General features: G+C 42.1%; 1 protein-coding gene and 1 non-coding gene across 2 annotated transcripts in view; one reads left to right on the top strand and one right to left on the bottom strand.

Moving 5' to 3' along the window:
• Positions 1-7,227: 7,227 nt before the first annotated feature.
• HTR2A (5-hydroxytryptamine receptor 2A) overlaps positions 7,228-17,319 on the bottom strand; it is a 37,425-nt gene continuing 27,333 nt past the window's right edge. The window contains exon 4 of the mRNA XM_038761824.1: positions 7,228-8,609. Within this exon, the coding sequence (XP_038617752.1) occupies positions 7,816-8,609 (794 nt within the window). The 3' untranslated portion in view covers positions 7,228-7,815. The remainder of the gene's footprint in view (positions 8,610-17,319) is intronic.
• LOC119941661 lies at positions 14,654-14,792 on the top strand. Its single transcript, XR_005455251.1, has one exon. It is a non-coding gene; the product is annotated as a small nucleolar RNA SNORA7 (small nucleolar RNA).

Below are 17,319 nucleotides of genomic sequence, written 5' to 3'. Positions count from 1 at the left end.
ACATCTATTCTATTTATTTTATTAGTATGTTTGGTTTTGTTCTCTGTCTCCCCCTTTTAGACTGTGAGCCCACTGTTGGCTAGGGACTGTCTCTATATGTTGCCAACTTGGACTTCCCAAGCGCTTAGTACAGGCTCTGCACACAGTAAGCGCTCAATAAATACGATTGATGATGATGATGACCCTCGACTCTCAGGCCTATGCCCTTCATAGTAGGCCATCCTGCTTCTCAAATATAGACTTCAGTGTGAAGAACGGTAATCTAAGGAAAGAGACCAGATCAGCATGTCGGTTTCAAATGGTATGTCTAATCCAGGAACTGTCTGATGCACAGAGTTTGGGCCCCACAATAAGGCTGATACAGCTCCTGCCTTTTCCTTTGTCAAGATGAGATACCGATTTTCTCCATTAAAAGGGAAAATAGGAAATGTCACATTCACACATGAAGAGCACAGCAGAAATAACTTCGAGTCAAGATCAAAAGACAGAAAAACTCTTTCAACGCAATCTTGGCATCCTGGTGAGTATGAGGAGAGCATTTGCACAATAATACTGTCCTTTCATCTGCCTCGTTAAGAGTGCTCTAGCAGTCAGGTCTAAACTGCCCTGGGTTAAAGAAGTTCTGAGTTTCCCCCTTATTGGTTTGATGCAATAATGATAATAATAATAAGTATGGTATTTGTTAAGCACTTACTATGTGCCAGGCACTGTACTAAGCGCTGGAGTGGATACAAGCAAATCGGGTTGGACACAGCCCCCTGTCCCACGTGGGGCTCAGAGTTTCGATCCTCATTTTATAGATGAGGTAATTGAGGCACAAAGAAGTTAAGCGACTTGCCCAAGGTCTCACAGCAGACAAGCAGCAGAGCCGGGCTGAGAAACCATAACCTTCTGATTCCCGGCGCCATGCTCTATCCACTAGGCCATGTTGCTTTCTTCTCTAAGCCCGTGCCAGCAGAGTGTCAAGGGTGGGGTAAGAGAGGCATGCAGACAGGTACTTTGCCAAGAGGGAACCTTCAGCTCAAGTCAATGAGGAGCCAAGGCCATATTTGTTTTGTGATCACCACTGGGGCAAAGGTATCTGACTGAGTCAGAGGGTGTGGCAAGAAAACATGGATGGGAGTCTTACCTGGGCCAATCCAGAAGGGCTGCCATGGTGGGCACTGCCATGGGAATGTGGCTGAGGGAATGCCCTCAACTACACACTCTGTTATCCTCAGCAGCTCAATGTGCTACAAAAGAGTTAAGGGGAAGGAGAAGAATCTTGGAATGGGCCAGATAGACAGATATATTCTCTATAGCCTTTTCCCACCAGATAGGACTGAATCACAGATGTCCACACTGGCACTCTTCCATGGTTTCAGGGGCAACGGCTGCTTCGGGCAAGCAGCATGGTCTAGTGGAAAAAGCAAGGGCCTGGATGTCAGAGGATCTGGGTTCTAATTCCAACTCTATCACTTGCTTGCTGTGTGACCTTGGCAAGTCACTTGACTTCTCTGGGCCTCAGTTTCCTCAACTGTTAAATGGTATTCAATACCTGTCTCTCTCCTACTTAGACTGTGTGTCTCATGTGGGACAGGGACTCGATCTGACCTGATTAACCCGTATCAACCCCCAGAAACTTAGAACAGTAAAACATAGTAAGTGCTTAGATTTATATATAAAACAAACCTAAAAAAAAATAATAAACCTCACGGGGTGACTGCAAAAAGACAACGGTTCTTAAGAAAACCAATCCCAAGACCCAGTCCATGACTTTAGGCTGAAGTTCATCAAGATACCTGATTTGAGTTGTCCACCACTTGGGATGAATGAGGTACAACGTTTTGGAAAGAAGCCTCCAAAAGCCAAGTGAAAAATTCAGCATCATTTTTGCAGAGTGATGCCCTTCCAGGCATCGCTTTGAACCACTAAATCACAAGAAGCGGCAGCAGCAGCTCCTAGCTGTCAAGAAAACTGTCCTGGAAGACTGCAATTCCAGACTCAATTCTGTTCCTCACACGACCAAAAGATGCCTCACATCTGATCACACTGTACCTCACCTTCCCCTCCTGCTCAACAGAGCCAACATCACCACCTAAACAGATATGTATTGTCTTCCAGGACATACAGGGGCCCTACACTTTGCAATGTGTCTCCTGAGTGAAGAGAACTGTTGCTCCAAAAACATTTTCAATATTAATGCCTGCTCTTATCTCTCAAGAATTTTGTGGAAATTAAAGACATGTCAAACTAGCTTCTCCAGCTTCAGAAGCTAAACCCCAGGATTCACTTAAACACTTTTGGAAGCTGCTTTAACTATTTCAGTCCATTAATTCATTAAATGGTTACAGGACTGATCTGGAAGGGTAAAGGCCATTTCCCAAAAGACCCAATCTACAATCTAGAAGTAGCTCACCAAAAGAATCTGCTTTAATAAGTGTGAGTTTAAATAGAGAGCACTTTGGAAGAACAGTGTTCTGGTCATTACAGTTATTAAAAGCCCCACATTTTCTAGCTTTGAACAAAAAAGAACTGCAATCAATGAACTGTCAATGGATTCTCTTCTCTCCTGTAGAGCCCAGATTGGGGCTTCCCACTAATCCCAAAAACACAATTTTGGATCAATCAGTAAGACCAAAGCGCTGTAAAATCTCAGCTACTCTTTCAACTTTTCTCATGATGCTAAAACACAGTACGGCCCACGCTTTCACAAAGTACTTGCAGAAATTACAATGAAACAAACACAATAAACCTAAAACCCAAATTCCCATGCTTTCTAAACTTGTAAATGCTTCTTTTTAATAAATCAATTGGGAAATCACTCTTACCTTTTAGCCCAGGTTAGAAGCATTCTCAGGATGAGGATTTGGTGAACGTTTATCATTCCTTCTGGTCCTCTGGAGAGTAAAAGATCTACTGCCTTAGGCAACTGAATGGCGGTGGTAACTCTACAAGTCAACCTAGAACTGACAGAAATCATTATCCCCAGCAGCTGCTGCTGAGTGAATGAACATTTGAAAGATGAGTATCACTTGTGGGGTCCAAAGACATCTGGTGCCAAATTAGAATTGCTTTGTACAGTAATTGTTCAATTACACCCTGATGTAAATGCATTTGTATTTAAAACCTGCTAGCAGCCAATATTATTCTTCTACTTTTCATTTACATTAAGGGATACTGAATTTGGACATGTCTGAGTAACAGCAGGCTGAATGAAGCATTAAAAACCTGATAGCCTGATTAGCAGGTAGGTAAAACAATCTACTAGTAAATATTGTATTTTCCCCGAGGGCATAATGCAGTGCTCTGCACACAGTAAGCACTCAATAAATACAACTGATTGATAGATAAGGAATGGAACTGGCAATTTAAATTACACACGCTAGGTAATAAAGTTAGCATTTTATTCCTTTCATTTACTTAAGAGCTATCTCTTGACTTCTACAAAATAAATATTTCATTTAAAAAGAAAGACCCTTAAATTGCACCTGAAAGTTAGTTAGCAGAGTAACTCTTAAACCCGGTATATCTGGTTCCTGTTAGATTCAGTGTTAAAAGAGAGGAGTTTTACAGCAGGGGGATATTGCTAAAGCAGGATGAAAGACTCTACATTAGGTTCTGGCAAAAGAACTGAGGGTGGCAATTTACCACACCTGATCCACAAAAGAAAACAATCCCAAAATGTGTTTGGTTAGGCAGACCTGCAAAAGGATCTAAGGGCAGGAGCACAGGAGAGAAAAGCATGAAGTTTGCTTATACAGACGTACCATTTTTTTTTGAGTACGTTGTAATCAAGAGCTATAGAGACAGAGATTTTTTAAAAGCTTTAGTTGTAATAGAGAAGCAACATGCCTCATTGGAAGGAGCATGGGCTTTGGAGTCAGAGTTAAAAATGATCACCAGAAGGCACTGTGATCAAGCAGATTTTTTTTGTTTTTGGGGGGGTTTTTTGGTATTTGTAAAGCTCTTACTATATGTCAAGCACTGGGTAAGATACAAGTTAATCAGTCCCTGTCCCACGTGGGGCTCACGGCCTAAGTAAGATGCTTTATGATCCAGTGTACTCTGAAATGGTAAGGGCACTTAGCCATGCCCTTATGTTGGAAGTATAAACATATTTCTCTAAACTTTAGAAAAGGTTCAATACCCCTTTACATAGTTGGTGGAAAGACATAGATAGCCATAGATATATTAGCCACCCCCCAAAATATGCATTTTTATTGAAAGTAAGATCATCAAAGGCTAACCAAGAGTATAAAATACTCCAAGATATTAGCTTGTTTGAGATCATTAAAGAAGATAGTTCTACTATTTTTTTCTTTGAACAATTTAGTTAGCACATACAGTTTATAAAGGAGCTGGTGCCATTGAAACGCTTTAATCTACTTTGACAGCAATGGGACTTACTAAAAACATTAGAATACAATTTCACATTTAAATTTACAAATTACAAACATGCCCATTTGTGAACATACAGTGTTTTTTCATGAATATCTCCGTCTCTTTCCCTCCTGATAGACAAATGAAGGTTTAAGATACTTCCAGTGGAAGTGTATATACATATATACATGCATATATGCAGTCATCTAAATATATGCATGCACATATATTTATACTTCTGGAGAGAGGGAGAAACCCATTTATATTACACGTATTCAAAAGAAGCCAGTAAATAATTACATACATTCAGTTCAAGTTATGAGGTAAAATTTGCAACTTTTTAAAATGTATATTAAGAGGTGTGCAAAACAGAGGTTTAGTACTATTTAAATCTCTTCAGAGACTATTGAATATAGGCTTGACTGGTACATTATTAAATACCAGCAGTTGAATTAAAGAACCAATTCATTAGCCAACAGTATATTTGTTAGGTCATAATTATTTACCACAAAATGTAAAATGTTCTTTCAAAAATATCCAAAAGTTGCAGAAGTGACAAAAGCAAACCAGAAAGTATTTTCTACCAATATTCATTACCATAATCTGTTTGACAGATCTCTTGGTGAAAACTACCTCTAAATACAGTTAGCACTAGAGGAACTTTCAGATTTGGAATCAATCATTTTTTGCCTGGGTAACCATCTCTCATTTGATTTGCTATTGTACTTTTTAAGCACTTATTATACATCAAGCATCGAGAGGTACTGTGGAAAGAGCCCTAGACGGAGTTAGGAGAGCCAAATTCTAGTCAAGGCTCTGCAACTGGCTTGCTGTGTGACCTTGGGTGAGTCATTTAAGTTCTCTGTGACTTAGATTCCTTAGCTGTAAAATGAGGATCAACAGCCAGTCCTCACTCCGTCCCTCTTGGATTATGAGCCTTAGGTAGACCAGGAATTGTGTCCCATCTGATTACCTTGTATTTAATACAGGGTCTGGCAGACTGTAATCACTCAGTAAATATTATTACTCTTATTAGTCAATTAGACACACCCTTTCCCACATGGGACTTAGTCACCGAGAAAAGAAAAACTGGACCAATCACGTTTCATAGTGATGCGAAGGGAATAAGGCGAAACACCGAACATATTGCTTGTTTCGTTTTATGGAGACTCTAACCAGTGATTACCTAAATGATCACCAACTGAAAATGATCAAGTTTCAAAGTAAGCCCGACTTGGGAGCAATGGGATTGTTATGCCTCAGAAAAGTGAACTCACTTCCTATTTGCATTTTAGGCAACTTCCCTTTAGTGTTTTGGCCTTGCTTGGTTCTTCTATTCCCTTTTCTCTAACCCTACCACTGGAACTATTTCTCTTCTCTGTAGTGTTCCACTGATTTTTTTTTTCCTTTGTGCTGCCACTTCCCCCGCTTTTTTGCCTTACTTCTCCCTCCCCAACTTTCCCCTCACATGTCTCTCTAAAGCATATGACACCTATGGGCTCTCGGCAACAAGAAAGAGAAAGAAAATGAGAATGAGAGCAAGAGACTGAAAGAAAATGTATAAAGAAAAGACAATGAAGTGGAGATTAAATACCTGTTCTCCCTCCTCCTTAGACTGTGAGCCCTGTGGGGGACAGGGACTGGGTCCAGCTGGATTATCTTGTAACTGTCTCAGTGCTTAGTACAGTGCTTGGCACATAATAAGTGGTTAACAAATATTAAATTATTATTATTATATGGAGAGAGAACACACAGACTAACCAGTGGCTACAAGGCTAGGCCCAATGCAACCAAGGCAGAGTCAGGACACTAGCCCCAAATCAAACAATCAATGGTATTTATTGAGCGCTTACTATGTGCACAGCACTGTAACAAGTACATACTTTTGGGCTTAAAAAGCATGTAAACATTTGGGAACATACTCCTCCGCCCTACTTCCTAGCTCTTATGTACACTACATAAGAGATAAATAGATAAAGATAAATAGATCTTTATAGTCTATTGGTCCTTCCTACCTGATATTTATTTGTGTCTATCCTTCCTGCTAATGACGAAGTTTAAGCTCCTCAAGGGTAGGGATTCTGTCTTCCAATTCTACTGTTATCTCCCAAGTGCTGAGTCCAGTGCTCTACAGAGAGTAGGTGCTCGATAAATACAATTAATTAAATGATAGATATACATGAAATGGGTATTGAGGCAGGCTGTTGTGGGACTAACAGTAAAGACTCCAAGGTCAGGTTTTGCCTTCCCAGGGCAAACTGCACAGATCCTCCTTTGGCAATAGGATATTTTCTCTGCCCTGTGCAATTCTAGTTCAAGGCGAATAATTTCCTTTGGAAAACCCTCTCAAAAGTTTTACTCACAGATACCCACTTTAGTAGCAATGAAATCCCTTTGTGAACAACAGCAATAACGTCAAAGGCCCAGTATCAAGATTTATACATACATTTGAATGATCATTTTTCATCTTTCAGAAAACACCCAAGTTTCTCAGTTCTTTCAGAACAGCCTAACATTCAAATGAAGAACATGTTTAATAAAGAGAGGATAGAAAATATCAGGCCAAAATTCTGCTTGGAGCTACATGCCTTACTTAGAGGAAAATGTTTGTTAATGTTTAACATCCTTTCAAAAGTATATCGAAAATCTCATCCCAAAACACGTGGGAAGGGTCTAATGAAGCACTGGAAGAAATTCTCATTAGCAGCAATTTTTATCAGTAGAGGGTAACAGAAAAACATCTAATTTATTTTTAAAGGCATTTAACTTCAAATTTGGTCTAAAGGAGTGGAGAAACTCTTCACATCTTAGAGCAGTGTTCATTAAGGAATATGAATGAAAAAATAACACAAAATAATTCCATTGTTCTAATCCACATTGGTTTCATTTAATTTTCCTTGGTGCTTTTTTCAAGGCATGTACATGTATATGTATACGTACACACAAACACATATACGAGTGTACTGATAAACTAACATTTCTTTCTGTCAAAATGGCCCTAAAAAGTGCTCGTTCACTGTGATTTCTATGAATACTTTTGTTGTTAAAAAGTACAGCATAAAGTAACCGGTTCAATCCCATGCTGCCAATAAACCACACAATAATATATTTTCCTTTGCAAAAGAAAAAATAGCAAAATTGATTTATTCGGGACCCTTATTAGTATAATACAATAAATGATATTTCGTTTTAAGAAATATATTATTTAGGTTATTAAAAAAATAAGTGTAATAAAGCCTATGCTTAAAACAGCTGAAGTACCTTATGAACATTTCAAAAAAAGTGCACATTTGTGGCATTTAACCCTGGTTTTCATTGGCAGAAGAACATGAGGCTTATGTTATGCTGACAGTTCTATTGGACCTGCCTGGCTTTCCCAAGTCACCCTAGTTTTTCGGTTGCTTATTGTGCCACATCACCGTTGCCATAGTAGCCATAAGTGGTCCAGCGCAGTCACACAGAGCTGACCTTGTCCCCCGCCAGACCGAGACTTGTCTTTGATGCATTAGTGCAATGATGTTTTCCTCTGCTAGCCCTAGAAGTGTCCTTCATATTGCCCTCTTTTTTGAAGCTTTTCATCTGCGCCAGCTGGAGCTGACTAGAGTTGTAGGCCAAGGCAGGGATAGTGTTCACCAAGATCAACTGCAAAGGCTTCTTCTCTTCTTTGTACTGGCACTGGATGTACCGGGCGAAAGCCGAGCGGTAGGTTTTATTGAAGAGTGTGTAGACCAGCGGATTGACGGCTGAAGAGAGGTAACCGATCCAGACGAATACATTCAGGAGCACGCCCATGGCATTTTCGTTACACGACTCTTTGCAGATGACGGCCAACACGTTGGTGATGAAGAAGGGGCACCACATGACCACGAACAGGAAGAAGACGATGCCAAGAACCTTGGACGCTTTCTGTTCGTTACTGATCGACTGCATAGTTCTCCGCCCGGACATTCCTAGGTCCCTGTGCAAGGACCGCTGAAAGAGTTTTTCTGAAGACAGGGAACTTTGAGGGAGAAAACTGAACGAGGCCAATTTGGTCTTTGAGCCAATATCATTCACACACAAAGTGGCTTCTCTCTGGAGTGACTTTATAGTTAAAAAATAGGTGATCACCATAATAGTTAGGGGAATGAAGAAAGACACGAAAGAGCCAATCAAAACAAACTTCTCATCCGCAAGGAAGCAGTTTCCTTCTTTAAGGACTTTGGAATCATCTTGCAGTCCAAATACTGGCACTGGCATTGAAATACCTTAGAAATGTTTGGAAAAAGAGAGGAGATTAATAAGGATGTTCAGATGGAAAGAAACAAGAGGCTGATAGAGTGCTTCATATGCTCTATCATTACTCAGAGGTGGAATGCATGAACTACAGAGTTAGAAAACATTAGCTATAATTTCCCCCAAAGGTAGGCTCAAAGAGCTTATTCCCACGATCACTTATTAGGTTTTTTTTTCAAAAAAACCCTCACAAATCTCTTTATTTTGACTAATATATTAGAGAATTGCACTGATTGGTTTTAAAGAACTCACTTTTTAATCATTTTTTTGAGAGAGGCACTTGAAAAAGTTGACAATCAGTTCCTTATTATTTCCTAAGTGCCACAGAAATGTATGACATGACCCTGTTTTATTTCCCTCCTTTCCCCTTCGTGAAGGTACAGACTGGTTCTCTGAAATATGGCTGGCAGAGCACATTTTTGCAGCAGTTGTTAATGTCAAAATGCCACAACAGTAATGGATTCCCCATCCAAGAAAACAGTTCCACAACCTGCCTGCTGGTGACCTTGGGCAAGTCATTTAACCTCTCTGTGCCTCAGTTTTCTCATCTACAAAATGGGGATTCAGTAGCTGCTCTCCCTCCCCTTTAGATTATAATCTGATTGTAATTTATATATCCCCAGCACTTGGCATAAAGTAAGCATTTAGCAAATTCCACCATTATTCTGTCTCTCCCTTCACATAACTGTCTCCATCTGCCTCTGTTTCTTTCTGTCTCTATGTCTGACAATGTCTCTGCCTCTAGGCCTCTGTTTACACCCACACAAAGCATGTGTCTTTTTGCTAGTGAGCAATGTAGACCTGAACAAAAAAATGCTTATAGGCTTTACTAAACGCAGTTGGGCTGTACACTCTTCTGAATGTATAAAGAAATCGACTGCCTTTCATGCTCTTTTTCTTTCTTCTTCCCACTCCCCCAACTCCTATCCACTTTTCTTAGCAACTCTTTTTCAGCCAGGACCCTGCTGGCTGGTGAGGAAGCACGGGAGCCGGGCAACACATTCAAATAAACTGTGAGGCTGCTCAGAGGAGGAAATCATGCATGCAACTTTGTTGAGGGCTGTCTTTAGTCCGTGGTACCATACAATGGCATGGTGAGAGATCTGCTTCTGGAACCAAAAACTACTAGTAGCCTTTGTCACATCTCTTCTTGTGACTGGGTGGGCTGTGTACAGGACGATTGATACCAAGCCTTTGGAAGCCTAGTTATGCTCCTTGAATTGTGGAGGGCAGGGTTTGAAACTCTCTTCTCTGGCTCAACAAAGATTAGGTGTAACCTTATGCTCCCCAAAGACATCCTGCCCCTCTGCCCAACTATGCGGAGAGGAGAGGACTGATTTACAATGAACGCACTTTTCTCCTTGAATAGGGTGGAGTGAGACAGCATAAACACTCGCTTGGGTGTACTACATTTTTTTTTTTGCCCAGGAATAGAGAGTCTTGCTCTTCCTCCTACGCATGGCTGAAAGCAATGGTGGAGGTGAGAACGGGAGGTAGACACTTCTCCCCCTGTCACTGGTGGTGTATTTAGTGTTACCTCGGCCATTAGCAGGAGAATCTAGTGGAATATATAAAATGACATAGGAGCATGTCAAGAATTTTAACACCACTAGGGAGGGAGAGAGTCATGCATGGTATCAGACATAAGAAGTCCATGGTTTGGGTTTCTTTTAGCCATAAGGTTGAAGAAAAAGAAAAAGGAAGGGAAAATCACTGCAAATAATTCAATGTTCAAGGCAGATTTCATCAAATTCATTCACACAAACTGGAAGATGGGCACTGGGGCATTTCCAGTGCCACAGCTACAACTCCTTAGAAATAGCTTGGGCAGTAACGATATATTAAGCGCTTACTATGTGCCGAGCACTGTTCTAAGTGCTGGGTTTGATACAAGGTAATCAAGGTTGTCCCACATGGGGCTCACAGTCTGAATCCCCATTTTACAGATGAGGGAACTGAGGCACAGAGAAGTGAAGTGACTTGCCCAAAGTCACACAGCTGACAAGTGGCTGAGCCGGGATTAGAACTCATGATCTCTGACTCCCAAGCCCATGCTCTTTCCACTGAGCCACACTGCTTCTCACTACTTCTCTATTTTGGTGCCTGATGAAAGCTGGAAAGGAAAAAGAGTACTGAAATGGGTTCCCAGGCGAGCCAGGGTATAGCCTTGCCTAAGGTCCTTAAAATCAGAATAAGCAAGTGGATTCTTTTCAGCCCCTTTTGGCCCATTCATGTTAAACATTTCCAAGCTGAAACCTGGATTCACAACATGAAAGGAGAAAGATGACTGAACCCGGTACTCTTAATCTAAGGTCCCAAACAGCAGATACAGTGCTCCACTTACAAAAGGCATTCCATGAATACTGATGATGATGGAGGATGGGGAGGAGAAAAAGGGAGGAGGGGAAGGATAAGAGGAAGTAGAGAAAGAGGAGAGAGGATAGAAAGGAGGATGGATAGAGGAAGGAGGAGGATGAAGGACAGAGAGAGGGGAGAGGAAGGTGGAGGGAGGAGGAAAGAGAGGAGAATGGAGACTGGAGGGAGAATAAAGAGGATGGAGGTAGAAGGGAGAAAGGTGGAGGGAGGAAGGTGGGAAGAGGAGGACAGAAGGAAGAGCACAAACAATGGAAGTGGAGAGTGGAAAATGGAGGGAGGAAGGTGGAGAGCGGAGGGTGAAGAGTGAAGAATGGAGGTGAAGGGTAGAGGAAGGAGGGAGGAAGGACTGTGGAGAGGGGAGAAAAGAGAAGCAGGGTGAAGGTGGTGGTGGTGGTGGTAAAGGATTAAGGGTGATGGTGGAGGTACCAAGTTGGGCAAATCTTCCAGGTACAGATACCCCACAGAGAAACTATGAGCAAGTAAGAATGCTACCTTCCTTGATGAAACTTATATGCTGGTAGAATCTTTTAACTGTCATCAACTCTAGCCAAATTGACTCTTTCCGGTACAGCACAAATTGGATTCTTTCTTGTTCAGTTAACAAGAGTCCCTGCTATAGACTTGCATTCTAATGAAAAAACTTAACTGAAGCTGGTTATTCTCCAGCTTGGAGTATTAGATGTGAAATCACAGCAAAATAACTTTTCAAACATGCTTCCTGCATAAGCTAATGCATTTTCTAATTGCCATTTAATATACAATTGGATTGGATTTAAATGAAAGTGCTTCTTTTAAAAGTGCATGTCATATCAATTTATATGAACTATTAAACATTTCTAGGAGTAATGAAATTGTTTTATAATTGTAAAGGGCAACACTGATTGGATTCATTTCAATGTACATGTGCCATTATACTGCTATTTTAGCATCCAGAAGATATCTGCAGGTACAAACACTATCTTTTAAATGTGCATGTCTTTATCTTTACTTTCTAACATCATTGGTATTTTCTACAACATTTGCTGTATGAAGTAATAACTCCTATTTTGCAGGACATTTTTGCTTAACTTGGACGTTTAGTTATGTAAGTGTACGATTAAGTTCTAGTCTGCAGGTGAACAGGAGGAAAATAAGATAAACTCATTTTGCTAAGAGCAAAGAAAACATACAAATCGAGCCAATATTAGCTGAAGAAAATGCCAAGAGATGAAAATTTGCTTTTGGCAGTATAAAGTCAAATACATTATAGATAAGAGTTCTGTTGGCAAAGAAGGTTTTACCAGAAGTTCATGAATTTCACTTAATGTATCATTTGTTTTCTGATTTTTACTTTCATTATATATTAATCAAATGTGAGAGAATATTTTATTACGAAAAAGGAATAGGCGAGTTGCCTGCAGCTAACTCAGGCATCTAAAAAGTTTCAGATGGTGGAAAGGGGAGACAGGAGGTACTTGGTCTTCTGTTTAACCCAAAAGTGGGGTTCCGAGAGACTTCTTGGACCCCACATCTGGATCAAAATCCCTGATCGAGTCACAGTACCAATTTAATAAAGTAAACAATTTAAAATGAAGAATACCAATGAAGGAAACATGGCAATGAATAGTTTTCCAAATTCACTTGAAAACAGCTGAGAAAATACAGTATTTAAAATAAAACAATACACCTTAAAAATTTTAAAAACTAAATTCAATTTTACCCCAAATTAAGATTTTTAAAACCCTGATAATTCCCCCTGAATCACGGTTTTGAAATTTAAAAAATTCATATCCCAAGTACAAAATATTCAAGACTCTGGGTAATGTTCTCAGATTGTTGAGTTGAAAGACTTTCTCAAGGATTGGAACTGACTTCCGACACTGGCTTCCTTGTGTATTCTGAGTACAATAAGGTGAGTGAAACTGTACTAAGTATACAACCCTAGAAGCGGTCTAGTGGTTTAACAGAAAGACCAAGGGCCCGGGAGTCGGGAATCCTGGCTCTGCCACTTGTCTGCTGTGTGACCTTGGAAAAGTCACTTAACTTCTCTGTGTCTCAGTTACCTCACCTGTAAATTGGGGATTAAGATTGAGACTCCCATGTGGGACATGAACTGTGTCCAACCTGATTAGCTTGTATCTACCCCAGAGTTTGGTTCAGTGCCTGGCACATAGTAAGAACTTAATAAATACCACTTAGCAGCAACAAAAAAATCCTGCTTTTCCTCAAAAGATGATGGGGCAATGATCGGACAGGACTCTTCTAAGGATGATATAGCCAACCCTGGCATCATGGATTCTGATCAATTTTCCAAGCTCCATCAGGATTCTTGTGGTGCCTTTCGAACAATATTTTCCAGAAGCCGGGCCAGAAGGAGTTTGGCTTAGAGCTTGTAGTCCATTGCGATACTACATTAGGTTCTGCAGTCAGATCTCTCACCCCTTTACTTGAAGGTGGAAAACTTGGAGTGTCTGAACTCCTGAGGCAAGTCCTCAGAGCTTTCTTTATGAGGACGGAAAGCCAGTGCTGACTTCTAAGCAGTAAGACCTCTTCTGGATTGAGATTTCCTCAAGATCTCAGAGTTTACTGCTCTTTATGGCTTTACTGTGACAATGACTTCTTATTAGGTCATATCATCTCCCCAGACCCCTTCTCCTTTACACTGTCGTGAAAAGAACTTTCTCCTCTAAGTCATAAACTATAAAGCTAAAAGTAGAGCAGTGACCCAATAAATCTTCTTTATTTCTCCTTTTCTAAAATCTCGGTATCATTGAAACATCAGCATTTTATGCTCAGTACAATAAAAAGCAATTTTATTCTCTATCTGTGTTAAAGGATTTGGGATGATGTTACTCTGCCTCTATCTTATAAACTTAAAGGCTCAGAGATGAGTTCAATCTTTCTGTAATTACTTTCTCTGTTTTCTAAATATACAACAATAACTAACTGATATGCCTTGTAAAAATATGTATAACCACTTTGTACTCACAAAACATTTTCTTGCTTGTGAAGGTCCAAAAGGGTGTACTTGGATTTACACCATTTAGTCACCCCCTCCCTCAGTCCTACAGCACTTATGTACACATCTATAATTTATTTGTTTATATCATCTGTCTCTCCCTCTAGACTGTAAACTCATCGTGGGCAGCAAACACCTCTACCAACTCTGTTGTATTGTACTCTCCCAAATGCATAGTACAGCGCTCTACGTACAGTAGGCTCAATAATTATGATTGACTGAAAGGTTCTACCCACTTTGCTTTGCCGATAAGGAAACAAGGCATATAGGTGAAATGATCTGTGTAAGATGGCACAGAGATCTAGAAATTGAGAGAGGTCAGAAACTACAGCTCCAGCTGAATCCCAATACTAGAAATGTCATTCCTCGCCAAGGCAAAGGTAAGGCCACAAGAACAAAAGTCATTGCTGAGTCACACGCATCCAGCCCAGTATTCACTTTCTGACAGGGGCAACATGAAAGTGTTTTAATTAATGACGTAGCTTCTCCAGAGTAAGTTCTTGCCATCTGAAATGTGTTATCGGTGCAGGAGCCGATGACGTTGCTGCGGGCGCGTCGAGCTCCTTCTCCTCACCTTCCCCTCCCCCAGGCAGGACACCATGAAGGTTCTCAAGGTTTTGGAGCCCGGAGCCCAACCCACAAAAGCTACATGGATCACAGCTGGAGAGTTTCCAGTGCTCTACCGGTCTCGACTACTGGAGGGAGAGTCAAGCAGAGGCAATATCCATTCCATTCCTAGCTTGGGCAGTGGCTAGCGAGTGGAAGGCAATCTGCTATAAGTCAAAACTCCCCTGTGCCGGGCAGTAACAGCACGGGAGAGAGTCGAGGGTGGAAACTCAAGTTGGCTGCACTTCCACTTCCATATTTTGACCAAGAAAACTCTCCAGATCTGCTACTAGAAAGATTGCAGATAGAAGCGGTGCGTTCTGGGAGAGATGTATCCGTGGCGTCGCTATAGGTCGGACATGACTCGATGGCGGCATACGACAATAACGACCTACCGTTCTAAAATCAGAATTTTTCCACCCTTGCATTCTTAAATTCAATTTATATGATCTTCACGGATGAGGGGACTATATTATTGGTTAGTTTGGCAAGCGAGAATGAGCGATGTGGGGAAGACTGTAGCGGGGATTGCTGGCATCTCGGCTCCGAGGGGAATATGCAGGAGCAGCAATCGGGGAGGTTCGATTCAGGGGGAAGTCTGAGTCTGATCTAGCCTGATCTGGGGTTTTTGGACCCCTTGAGCCTCAGTTTCCCCATCTGTGAAATGGGCTTGGCGCGATGATCCTTTCCTTCCTCCTGCTGGGACTGAATTAATTCAAGGGGCAGTCCAATTAATGATAATACTAATAATAATGATAATAACTGTGGTACTTGGATGAGAAGCAGTGTGGCTCAATGGAAAGAGCCCGGGCTTTGGAGTCAGAGGTCATGGGTTCAAATCCCGGCTCCGCCACTTGTCAGCTGTGCGACTTTGGGCGAGTCGCTTAGCTCCTCTGTGCCTCAGTTCCCTCACCTGTAAGATGGGGATGAAGACTGAGAGCCCCCCGTGGGACATCCTGATCACCTTGTAACCTCCCCAGTGCTTAGAACAGTGCTTTGCACATAGTAAGCGCTTAATAAATGCCATCATTATTATTATTATTATTATTATTATTTGTTTGCTAGGCACTTACCACGTGCCAGGCACCATTCTGAGAGCTGGGGTGGAAACCAGCAAATTGGGTTGGACCCTCTCCCTTTCCCACGTGGGGCTCACAGTCTCCACCCCCATTTTGCAGATGAGGGAACTGAGGCACAGAGGACTTGGGTGACTCGCTTAAGGTCATGCAGCAGACAAATGAGAAGCAGCGTGGCTCAGTGGAAAGAGCCCGGGCTTTGGAGTCAGAGGTCATGGGTTCAAATCCCGGCTTGGCCAATTGTCAGCTGGGTGACTTTGGGCAAGTCACTTCGCTTCTCTGGGCCTCAGTTCCCTCATCTGTAAAATGGGGATGAAGACTGTGAGCCTCCTGCGAGACAACCCGATTACCTTGAAACCTCCCCAGCGCTTAAAACAGTGTTTTGCACATAGTAAACGCTTAATAAATGTCATTATTATCATTACTATTATCATTAAATGGCAGCAAACCTTGCGACTCCCAGGCCCATGCCCTAACTCTATGCAGCAGACAAATGGCACGAAACCTTGTGACTCCTTTTGGACTGTGAGCCTACTGTTGGGTAGGGACTGTCTCTATGTGTTGCCAATTTGTACTTCCCAAGCGCTTAGTCCAGTGCTCTGCACACAGTAAGCGCTCAATAAACACAATTGATGATGATGATGATGACTCCCAGGCCCGTGCCCCAACCCCATGCAGCAGACAAATGGCAGCAAACCTTGTGACTCCCAGGCCCGTGCCCCAACCCCATGCAGCAGACAATTGGGTAGGGACTGTCATTATGTGTTGCCAACTTGTACTTCCCAAGCGCTTAGTACAGTGCTCTGCACACAGTAAGCGCTCAATAAATACGAATGATGATGACGATGATGACTCCCAGGCCCGTGCCCCAACCCCATGCAGCAGACAAATGGCAGCAAACCTTGTGACTCCTTTTAGACTGTGAGCCTACTGTTGGGTAGGGACTGTCTCTACGTGCTGCCAACGTGTACTTCCCAAGCGCTTAGTACAGTGCTCTGCACACAGTAAGCGCTTAATAAATACGATTGATGATGATGATGGTGACTCCCAGGCCCGTGCCCCAACCGCATGCAGCAGACAAATGGCAGCAAACCTCGTGACTCCCAGGCCCCTGCCCCAACCCCATGCAGCAGACAAATGGCAGCAAACCTTGTGACTCCTTTTAGACTGTGAGCCTACTGTTGGGTAGGGACTGTCTCTATGTGTTGCCAACTTGTACTTCCCAAGTGCTTAGTCCAGTGCTCTGCACACAGTAAGCGCTCAATAAATACAATTGATGATGATGATGATGACTCCCAGGCCCGTGCCCCAACCCCATGTAGCAGACAAATGGCAGCAAACCTCGTGACTCCCAGGCCCGTGCCCCAACCCCATGCAGCAGACAAATGGCAGCAAACCCTGTGACTCCTTTTAGACTGTGAGCCTACTGTTGGGTAGGGACTGTCTCTATGTGTTGCCAACTTGTACTTCCCAAGTGCTTAGTCCAGTGCTCTGCACACAGTAAGTGCTCAATAAATACAATTGATGATGATGATGATGACTCCCAGGCCCGTGCCCCAACCCCATGTAGCAGACAAATGGCAGCAAACCTCGTAACTCCCAGGCCCGTGCCCCAACCCCATGCAG

The sequence above is a fragment of the Tachyglossus aculeatus genome, chromosome 20 (assembly GCF_015852505.1).
Source record: "Tachyglossus aculeatus isolate mTacAcu1 chromosome 20, mTacAcu1.pri, whole genome shotgun sequence".
Lineage (NCBI taxonomy): Eukaryota > Metazoa > Chordata > Mammalia > Monotremata > Tachyglossidae > Tachyglossus > Tachyglossus aculeatus.
This window is presented reverse-complemented; position numbering and strand designations above follow the sequence as displayed.